The 11481-nt window shown below is 41.0% G+C and overlaps 1 protein-coding gene across 6 annotated transcripts; it reads left to right on the forward strand.

Annotated features, from left to right (window-relative positions):
* Positions 1–105: 105 nt before the first annotated feature.
* On the forward strand, positions 106–10953 carry hmgxb3 (HMG box domain containing 3). Of its 6 annotated transcripts, none has more exons than XM_008420163.3 (21): positions 106–284; positions 696–859; positions 935–1109; positions 1395–1859; positions 1978–2085; positions 2173–2313; positions 2401–2624; positions 3127–3236; positions 3332–3415; positions 3540–3628; positions 3713–3817; positions 3915–4055; positions 4472–4770; positions 4891–5018; positions 5938–6069; positions 6163–6347; positions 6433–6655; positions 6843–6976; positions 7524–7643; positions 8919–9128; positions 9445–10953. In XM_008420163.3, the coding sequence occupies exons 2-21, from the start codon at positions 711–713 to the stop codon at positions 10009–10011; spliced, it is 3789 nt and encodes a 1262-aa protein (XP_008418385.2). In that variant the 5' UTR covers positions 106–284; positions 696–710; the 3' UTR covers positions 10012–10953. The 6 variants fall into 6 exon arrangements, with proteins under 6 accessions (XP_008418385.2, XP_081467509.1, XP_017162730.2 ...); XM_081611383.1 differs by having other exon boundaries at positions 7524–7628; XM_017307241.2 differs by having other exon boundaries at positions 106–362; positions 3540–3817.
* The last annotated feature ends 528 nt before the right edge of the window (positions 10954–11481 follow it).

Here is an 11481-nt window from a genome sequence, read left to right on the forward strand (position 1 = left end):
GGACGCAAGAGTCATTTTCACGTGTTAAAAACGTCTTACGTGATTGGACCGGGCATATCTATCGCGAAATCTGATTGGACAAAGCCCATCGCAACAAATCGCCATGTTTCTTCTCGCCAATCGTTTTGTGAGCTAGTCGTATTTAGCTTTTGCAGTCATTTATACGTGGTAAATCTTTGCTAAAGCATAAAAATGAACATTGAGGTGTTCCTCAACATTTATGCAATGACAGGCTTCTCCCAGTAGATGCTTGGAGCAGTTTCTTAAAGGTCGGAAGATAGTAGGTAAGGCTTCAACAAGACGGCATTTCATTGGATAGTTGACTAGGCGTGCAGGCAGTATGAACACACGCCATTAAACCAGTGAGTTTCACATGCACGTTTTTTCAGTGTAGTTAAGTTGGCTATACTTTTTTTCTGCAGAGCTATGTTCAGTGTTTCGTCGCAATTATGAGTCTGAGCTTATTTGTTCTGCATCATTTCTTTCCTTTTTGCAAGCAAGTGCATGGCAAATGCACTATATAACATTGCATAAACAGATCAAAATGCATTCTGGATGTTTAAGCAATTAAGCTGTAGTTTCATTATTCCAGTGTAATTGTAATTGTCGGTAGAGGGAGGTAAAGTTGCACAATTATCCTGCAAATAAAGCATCTGTTTGAAGATTTGGTAAACTAAATCCATGCGTTTTATTAGCAGTGTCCTTGATCCATGGAAGACATGGACAATGTGGAGGTGTTAGAGGTTGTGAAAGTAACTGAAGAAGTTGAAGATGTGTACAGCCAAGTGGAGATGACGTCCCCCAAAAAGAAGAGGGGCAAAGCTGATGAAAACAGCCATGAAAAACCCAAGAAGCCCCGGTAATGTAATGTGGATAACTTGACGTGTCTTTTTATGAACCTGGAGTAATTCATTTTATTTATCATTTGTCCCAGATCTGCCTACCTGCTGTACTACTTCGACGTTCACCAGGTTATGCAACTCGGAACACCGAATCTGCCTCAGTCTGAAGTCAACAAACGAATCAGTGAGAGCTGGAGGAGACTGAGTGTAGCTGAGAAGAGCTACTATCTGGAGAGAGCCAAGTTAGAAAAGGAGGGGATAGACACAGTAAGTCAGACATATTAACAAATGAATGGTTTACAAACTAATTTAATCTTGTGGAACTTTCAGGACTGAAAATTTATAGACATACATACAGTGGCGCAAAAAGTGGGCATGCAGCGCATGCAACGCATGGGTATATATTTATATATATATATATATATATATATATATATATATAGCAAGTTTGCTACCAGCTGAATGTATGAGACTAAACTGATTTTTTTCTCTGATGTGCTTTCAGAAGTCTTTAACAACTTCCTTACTTGTGATTTTAATTTTTTTCCTCAGACATCTCAAAGCTCCAGTAAACACCTGCCGGGCTTCCGCAAAATCCTCCCCAGAGCCAACTGCTTCCTGGTGCCCAACAGCGCCTCCCCTAACTATCAAGCTGTAGGCTCTCAGTCAGAAGTGTGCATTGAATCGATTGATTTTTCAGCTGAAGGAAGCTTGTGCTCGGTCGCCCTCAGGGTCCCTAAGTCCAAGGTAGTGCCTGTTGACTTGGCCGCAGAGGTGGAGATTTCAGAGCCCCCCACTGTTCCCAGTGATACAGCAGAGGAAACGGTGGTGTCTTCTCCCCAAAGACCTTCACCATGGTCTTCATCCAAAACCCTGACCTCCACAGACGTCCAAGGCTCGCAGGGTTCTGTTGATGAGATGCTGAATGATGTCTCACTGAACACAAAAGCCAGTGGAGTAGCAGTGCAAATGATGCAACGAGAAGCTACGCAGATGGTGACCATTGTGCCCTCCCAGGTGAGATCTTTTCGTGAATGATTTATGACGGGAATTTAAACGTTAAAACAGAAATAAAATGTTTCAGCTAAGCAGTTTATTTTCAGTAAGTGTTTCTCCCAATTGTCCTTCTTTCAAGAATCAACTGGAGCCTCAGCCTTTAGCGGGCATTAGTTCCCTGCAGCCAGTCATGATGATATCTGTAGGGGCCAAATCAGACCAGATTCCCAAACCTTCTTATAAAATGGTAAAAACACATATTATTTAGTTTTTTGCTGAATTTATTCTAAAATAAATTTTGAAAAAAAAGTGAGTTATTTATTCTTTACTGCAGTCTGTAAAGACATACACAAGGAGAGGTCGGGGGAGGTGTCTAAATCCTGGTTGCTCTTTCGTTTACGTCACTCGACACAAGCCACCTACCTGTCCCGAGTGTGGGAGCCACTTGGGAGGAAAATGGATACCTGCTGTAAAGGTTCAGGCGATATTTGATATAAAGTATTCTTTACAGCTCTGACTCGGTTGACTCTGAAGGTTTTGACTGTGTTTGTGTTTCTTCTAGGCTAAAAGGACACAAGATAAAGCCGGTGCTTCCAAGCTAACAACTGACAACAAGAGTGACGAAAGCTGTCAGGCTGCACTGCATGTTTCTGCAGACACCAGTGGAACAACGTCTGGTGGCGCTAACAAGGAGGGACAAGCTCATCGGAGCATCAGAAAACAGCCTGCACTGTCAGCTGCAGCACCACCAGAGGGCAGCAGCACCACACCTCTGCCTCAAATATGGTAAACGTCATAGTCAAGCGTCTTATCAAGGTGTTGGTCATTTTACTTTTCCGCGGTTTGATATCTTTGTGATTTTTAATGTAGCTGTTTTAGTTATAAAATTAGACTTACAAAATAATAGTTGTAATAAGTGATCTCAGGAATTTCTACTGTCCCCGAAACTGATATAAAGTGACACAAAACTGTGTCCTGGATCAAGTTACATATCGATAGTCATGTTACATATTACATATAAACAAGCTGACCCTAGGATTAGACATTTCAAATAAATATTGAACCTTCAAACATCTTTATTGTAAGTTGTTCAAAATCTTTAGAAAAATTGTTGTTTCATTTGAACTTGAATATCTACATATTTCTGGTTATTTAAAGGAATTTAGTGAAAAAAGCTATTGGTCTTTTTTTTTTTATCTTAAAATAATTTAATCAATGTAATCCACTGGACATTTCATGTTTTTTAAAATGATTATCTGACTGCACTCTTTATTTTTCTCTTTTAAAGTAAACAAATAAAAGCGAATACTAAGAGCACGCATCAGAAACCAGCGAAGAGCTGCACTGTTGTTCAGAAGAGACCTGTGAGACCCATCCTTCCTGCCGTCTGTAACCCAGGTAACGCAGGACAAACATCCCGCGGCATACACTTCAGGTAATAAGCTGTTATTACCCGGGTCAGCATATTTGCTTGTGTTTGGGTTGATTCACAGGCAGCGCTGTGATTCAGATCTTGACTGTCGCATCCGAGAAAGAAAAACCTCAAGGCGTCTCTAAAAGCAGCCATTCAGCAGCAGGTACTTTTAATGTAATTTCCCCACTTTGTGATGTGGATGTGTTCACGACATGTTTGACATGCACGAAGAAGAAATGTAATTTCTACATGTGCTAGGTGTTCATCTGACTTGGTTGTGCTTGTAGCCACAGTGCCTCAAGAGATTCTGTCGGGTCTTAAACCCAGCACTTTAAAGCAGCTTGGCCAGACCGCCCCAATGACAACAACCATCCAGGTGAAAACACACACGTCAATACTGAAAACACAGAGCGACAGTGGTGAGGTCAAGTTTCTTCATTCACCGCGTCCCCTTCTGCAGGATTCCTCCGTCTCAGCAGACAGGAGTAAACATGCGACTTCCACTCCTGACACAGGTGTGAATGTTTTGTCCCTAGTGCCTTTCAGACACACGGTTTCCTGTTTTGTAAGTAAACCCCGTGCTTTTCATGGAAAATTAGTTTCTCTGTGGTTTTCTTTTCTTTGTGTGACAATTTTTTTTTTTTTTTTGCGTGTCGTTTCAGGATTTGGGGCTATCCACAGCACGAGGCAGGGGCCGCTGTAAGAACCCGGCCTGCGACTACATGTATAAGAACCGTCACAAACCTGCTGTGTGCCCGAAATGTGGCAACGAGCTGACCAGAAAGAATACCAAACCTCCAAAGGTAAAGGAAACGCAACGTCCGTATTATTTTTAAAGTGTAGATGGCGCACTTAGTTGAAATCGAGCTCAGAACTGCGACGGCTCAGTGATGGCTGCTTCAGTACACCTAAGATGGATAACTGATTTTTTTCTCTTTGGTTTTTCACACATTTTACATTTTTTATGACTTAGTTATTGTCTTATTTATTGTTCATCACATGTTGATGCTATGGGTGTTGGCTCTACTTTCCCTCAATAACAACCTCCACACCGAAGAGTGATGTCTATGAGTAACTGATCAACAATCAGGTTTAGTCAAGTGCTAATCAGCCAATTTCACAACACGCATAATAAATTATTTACATGCAAACCCGGTTTGTTGACGCCAACTGCTGTGTGTGTGAAATCCTCTCACTAACTTTCTGTTTCCTTCCTCAGTCTGAGACTTTGCTGGATCCCCATCAGGACCTGAGTCCTGCTCAGAGGGACGTCCAGCGCCAGAGCACTCTGCAGCTGATCCGCAGCACCCTGCAGATTCCTGAGAGCGACACAGAGCTGCAGGAAACAATGAGCCTCATCCAGGAGCTGAACAGCGTTAAAATAGTCCTGGTTAAGAATGGTGAGGGAAGTGATGCTGAGACTGAGACGCTGTTGGAGACGGGGTGGCCTCAGTTTTATGAATCGGCAGCTACACACTGCGGCCTGTGCAGCTACCGTCTGTTGAAAGGAGGGCGGGGGTAAGGCCATGCATGACAAGCTTTCCCTCGTTTTGCCTAATCATTTTTGCAACCTTGCCTCGTTTTGATTTCTGAGATTTAATGTAAACTTGTGTGCGTGGTTATGATTGGACCTTGCAGCACTGTTGCCGGGCAGGAGGACTGCTGGTTGCTCACAGAGACACTGATGCAGACGGCGTCTCTGCAGCTCAAAGTGTGTCCCAATCTTCGATGTTTGGCCCTGCACAGCTTTGCAGATCTGCATCCAGGTAACCACACACGCTCAGCTGTTGCAGTTAAGCAGATTTGTATAATTCTGAGCATTATTTGTTTTAATTTCAAGGAAAAACTGTTTTAAAATGTACTTTTTGTGTAATCGCCTGTTGGAATAGGGCCACCCTGGCTTAAACTCCGGACCAGTTGTGGATGTTTCTTATTCACACTGTTTTAACAATTGGCCTCAAGAGGGCGCTACAGCACAACATAATCTGTTTCACAAATTTATTGGATACCAGTAGTATAATTGGCCTTTCTACCTTTTTTTTTCTCTGAGGTTCATTCAGAGTGAGTGTGTTACCAAAATCTTTATCATGTTTAATAGTCTGGTTATTATTACATAATAAAGGACTTTGCATCTCCATTTACCTGTTTCTATTTCAGCTTCTTTTTTTAGTTTTAGAAGCAGATCAGTGGATAATAAACGACACTGCCGCTTCATATTGTTTGACAGAAAATAAAATGTTTCATGTCTAAGCAACAGATGTTTCTGTGTTTAGTTATTTTTAAATATTTTTTCTCTGAAATCTGGCTCTAGCTGTCTCCTTTTTTTAATTACTGTTTCTAAGAAACATCTTAAGTAGATTCCTTTAAAACTCAATCATTATCTGAGGATCCCGGCCAACAGGACAACCTGAGAGGAGCTTTTATTTCGCCTGGCAGAGTCGCCCTCAACTCACATGATTAAATGGATATTGTATTAGCTGAAGGTCTCTCTATCTGTATCTTGGCATATTTAGCTTTTTTCGCTCCCTATTTCATGGCATCCATGGAGAACGAGCCGCATGCTGCGTCCTTCCAGGAACCCAACATACCCTGTTGGGTTCCTGTTCCTGTGAATATTCTAACACTTATTCTGTGTTAGAAAAGTCAATCATTTCTGGCTAATAATTTGTTTTCTGGTTTGTTCAGGTTTGTTCAATGTTGGAAATCGACTCCTTGTAAGTCTTGACTTATTTCTGAAGATCAGAGCCAACATCAAACTGGGCCAGACACCACCACTCGCCGCTCAGTCTGTGTTTGACCAAATCCAAAATCATCCAAGTAAAGTCCAGTTTACCTCTACATGCATTTATTCAACAGTAGATTTATTTATTTATTTTGATCAGCCTTTTGATGTGTTTACTCTTACATTAGTCCATAGTCTTACTCCAGAAGAATCATCTCAAGTTCAGGAGCTTTTCCTGAGCGGCTACTGGGCCTTTGAGTGTCTGACGGTGCGGGATTACAACGACATGATCTGTGGCATTTGTGGTGTTGCCCCGAAAGTTGAGATTGCGCAAAGACACAGAAACGACGCACTGGAGCTGAAGAATGTGGAGGTGACAGACTGTCAATGTAATCGGTAACATGTACTTATAATTTTTCAGCCGATTTGGGAAGGTCATGCGCCTTTTTATCCTGCAGTTCACATGGCCGGAGTGTTCGGTCTCAGATGAAGTTCATGTGGACGACTTCTGGCTGACCATGGAGGGGGAAGCAATCGAGCAAGCGGCTTTCCCCTCAGACATCCCCATCACGCGGGTGGATGCTTCCATCATTGCTCCTTTCGCGCCGCCTTTGATGAGGAGCCCCACTGTCATCAACACAGAGAAAGACAAGCTCATGCCACAAATACAACAACCTGCAGGTACGCACACCTGCCGAATCATGTTGCTTGCACTTATAACACCCTCAGACTTCAGAAATAAACAAATGTGTTAATATCGCAATAGCTATTTGCTTTATTTATAGATAAAAACAGTGTTTCTGCTTATGGGATCTTTCTTTCAGTGGGTTGGTTTGCTGGCTATCAGATCATTTTCTGATGTTTTCAGGAGATCCATCAGTTTTGGTTCGTCTCATCCATGACGGTCAGCTCAGACTTGACAAGGTCGAAGATCACAGCGAGGATGAGTTGAGAGCCATACTGGATAGCTGTGGAGTGGGCCTCACCGCTGGCTCCACGAAGGTGTGTGTTTGTCTGGGAAAGGAACAAATGAGCCACAACAAAGACCAGAGAGCCTTTTGCCAGGGTTTACTGTAGCCTTCGAACAAAACAGTTTACACCCTTTGAACTGTTTCATATTTTCCTTCCTAACTGCCACAAATTTCAAAGTTTTTTTTTAGGGATTTTATCTGATAGACTGACACAATGTATTACTTCTGAACTGGAAGGAGAATAACAGTTCTTTTACAAATATATGCATTTATATTCAGTGTGCTTTTACTTCGACACCCTAAAATAATACCCAGTGAAATCAGTTGCTCTAGAAGATGAAGTTCAGTAATATTATTTCAAACAATAGCAAAACTATTAACTTTTACCGTTGCGGTTAATACGCACCAATCAGTTCCTCTCTCTAAATAAACAAACTCTTTCATCCAACATCTACATCTTTGGGCTGTCTGGGCTAAATCTCCTCTTCACATGCTCATTTGTAATTTGGCTTTTTAATTATTCTTTAAAATGAATGTTCTTGTTGCAGTAAGTCATGTTTTCTGTGTCTCACTGCTAGAACGAGCTTCTGGCCTCCCTGGTCAACCTGTACACACATGTCCACAGTGGACTTCCCACGGCTCCACAGCCACCCGTCCATCTCACCGCTGGCAAGCTGTCCAAGGTGTGCCCCCACAAGGTGAAACACTGGTTCTCTTATCTGTACATCTTTTGCATATTTTTGTGTTTAACTTGTACTCTGCCCCTCCCATACCCACTTTCATTCTATTTTCATTGACTTATTTTTATTACAAGTCCCCTCTCTGTAATAAATGCTGGATGTGAAGTTGGGATGAGCTAAATAAGGCAGGTCAGCTTGAGTGAATTTGGGCTCTGACAATCTACTGCTAAGGTGATAAATTCAGTTGCCATCGTTGTTGTATTTTTCCCCTTTGCTGTTCAGCCACTAAATTAGTTTAAGTGAAACTCAAAATGGCTATGATTAAAACAAGCCCATAAATGTTATCATGTTCCCAGACATAAATTACATCAATCAATTCGTACTGCAGCCGTTATAACTGTGTCGCATTTTAAGCCTCCAATACAATCCATTGTATACACATGATCCATAAGCAGTCTGGAATAATCTTCTACGTATGGACAGGCATTATATCCATCCACCCATGACACATTCACTGCTTCGTTAGTTCCTCCTTCCAACTATCAGTCCATTCAGAGCTTGCTATGTTTTTTTGTGATTGTTGTGGGCTGAAATTACTGATTTTTGTGGTACCTTTTTCTAAAAGTTGCACATTTCTTAGATTATTTGCCGTATTTGAAATAACACCTTTAATGCAAATAAAATCCCATCCTGAGGAGTCGTCAGAGACAGTATTGCTCCTTGTTGGGAGTTGGTATTTCCAGACTCAGAGTAGATAAATGTAAAGTTTGAGACCATGAGCAGAAGAACAAAAAACGGCAACACTTGTATTAAAGAAACTATGGTTAGAGGACATCTGCTGTTTTCCCCAGTGTGGACAGTTGATTTATGGACAGAACGGGTACAAATCAGCATTAATAGCAAGAAAACAGTCATTGTTTTTAGGTTATTTCCTTTATCTCCTCTTCTGAGTATGTAGTGTATAAACTAAACTAGTGCATCATCATCTAAGAGGTTGTTGTAAGAACCATTTTCTTTAACTGGATCATGGTTGTGTACTCGCTCGCATGAAGACAGAGCGGTGAAAACGTTACGGTCTTTGGGCTTTTTCAGGTTTTACATTTAAACTCTGACCTTGATGAAATGATCTGCTACTGATTCAATTTAAAAGTGGAGAAAGAGTTCAATTAATTCAATTCAATTAATTGAGTTGTTGATTATTGCAATAGGCTTCATTGCATAATGATTTTCACATTTCTGGTTGTGCGTTACGGTTCTCGAACGCTAGATGTTGTTTGCTCAACCCGCCTGCAGGTGGTGTGTTCCTCTAAGTACTTGGTGAGAGGAGAGACGGCTCGAGACCACGTCGATCTGCTCCTCTCCTCCCGTTACTGGCCTCCGGTTTACGTTTGCGACTGTCCTCGTCAAGTGGCGCTTTGCACCGATCTGCAGTATCCAGAGTTGGCAACGCAGATGTGGGGCAGAAACCAGGGCTGCTTCTCTGACCCCTTTGAAAAGCCAGAAGTAAGTGTCTCCAGAAAGTCTACAAACCGAGAAACTTTTATTCAATTGGCATTTATTCAATTAAGTCGGTAAATTTACAGGAATACAAATAAAAGAAGAGACGTAGAAAGACTAACCAATGTTCTACACTGACTACACAGACAGAAAGCATCATCTATTTGTTGATTAAATACACAGATTCAGCTAGATGCAGATTTGATCTAAATCCAGTGAATAAATCCAGTAAATGAAACTTTTCTTTTTTTTTTTTTTTTAGCATTCTGTGACTCTGTTTTCAGTAAGTTTCTGCCAAGACAAACTTTAGTTTCTGTTTCAGTCCGTGACATGCCCTGAGCTGCAGGACCAGCCGTACGCCGCTGACCTCTCCTTGGTAGCAGAGAACCAGCTGGTTCACCCCATCACAAAATCCCCCTCTTGCTGGCTGGCTTATCCTCCAGGAGCAGCGCCGGACGCTCCTGCTCAGGAGCACCACTGCATGATCCGCTGCAGAGATCTGGAGCCGTACGTCAACCTGCTAACAGAGCTGGACTTAAAGAAAGAGGAGCATCACAAAGAGGAAAACGTAAAGGAGCAGACCGACATACCGGAGAACGACTCTTTAAAAGAACCAGACGACGATGTGAACACAAAGCCCATGATTTTCAACAACACGGCTTATTACTACCTGTACAACCGACTTGTAGACTTCCTCAGCAGCAGAGACATAGTGAACCAGCAGATCAGCCAGGTTGTGAAGGCTTGTCAGCCTGGAGAAGTGGTCATCAGAGACTCTCTGTACCGACTCGGAGTGGCGCAGATAAACACAGACGAAGATGAAGGAACGAGATTAGACGCACAGACGGAGGAAGAAGGAGAGACACGATTAATGGTTCTAAGCAATTAAAAAATAAAATCTTGGTTGGACTTTATGATGCCATAAAAAGAGACTCGGGGGGAGGGGGGGGGCAAGGATTTTGGAAGCAGCGCAAGAGTAGAAATAACTTTTGTATTATGGAGGAGACGGAATTAAAAAAAAACATTTGATACAGTGCTGGTCACATGTTGAAGGGTGGATTGAAATCCGTGGAAGTGAAAGCTGTCACAGGCTGCAGTGATTACTGTTAATATATTGAGTTTTATAAAGTTTTTTTAAGTGTATGGAAAGCTTTCCAATGTTTTTTCAAGCATAAACAATAATACTACTGAAGACTTTAAAAATGGACGCTTTGATGCTTTTTATGAAACTGTCAGTTGTAAATGATAAAGAGTGTAATTTTGGTTTCATGCCAGGATGTTTATGGAATAAGTTCATATACTGACAAATCCAAAGCCCAAGTTTTGACATCAGCTGATTTTAGATTCCTATAGTTTCATAAAGCTGCTGTGCTTTCACTTTTTTTTTTTTTTTTTTACACAAAAATATAAAACATGATCTGCTTTTGTCTTAAACGCTTTTGTCTTCTGACTAAAAGAATGTAAACTGAACTAATGCAAACCATGTTCTGCATCGTTATCCATGTGTCATATTTATAGCATTTTTTTTATTAATATCAAGACATTTCTGCTTTGTGTTTTACAGGCTTACCTCTCTATAACCTTGTGAGCAGATTTTTACAGATATATTGCGTATCTGCTAATTTCCACTGGGTTATTATATAAAAATGGACCTCAGAGAGTAGTGTTTAATTTGCATGATATTATTTTGTGAAAAATATATATTTAATGTAGGCTGCTGTGTGAATTGATTTAATCTGTATGAATCCATTGGCCTTTAAGAAACGACAAAAGTTATGTGTACTTTTTCAGATATTGTACTTGGTGCTTATTAAAGCAGAGCAAACATAAATTTACCTGCCTAAGCTTGTTGATGTTTGTACACCTGTGTGTCAAAAAATATATATCTTCAGGTCTTTGACCTGCCTTGTAGTTCTGGGCTTTCTCAGGAGCATTGATGCTCCAAAAGGTGAAAGGCCACAGTCCTTGCTGGTTGGTTGGTGACTAAAAGCTTATTTCATGCATAAAAAATGTAATTTATTAGATAAAGATCACACAATGTGATTGTCGGATTTTATTTTCTACATTCTCTGCCTCACGATTGAGGTGTACTTAAGAAGAAAATTACAGAGCAGTGGTGCATTTCTCTCTGTCTCTTTGAGTCTATATATATCTCGGATGAGATAAATTAGCGACAGCAACTTCAGGAAGACTGGAGGCATTGTCCTGTGCAACTGGACACCTTTAAATATGTATTCACCAGAATAGATTAACTTGTGCAATTTTGAAACTATGTGCAACCAAGAATCAACATAGAAGTCATGGTCATTTTTTTTCTCTCATTAGCAAAAGAAAAATGAAATCATTTAGATATTTGTTT

This window comes from Poecilia reticulata, chromosome 10, assembly GCF_904066995.2.
Source record: "Poecilia reticulata chromosome 10, P_reticulata-male-v2, whole genome shotgun sequence".
NCBI classification, from domain to species: domain Eukaryota; kingdom Metazoa; phylum Chordata; class Actinopteri; order Cyprinodontiformes; family Poeciliidae; genus Poecilia; species Poecilia reticulata.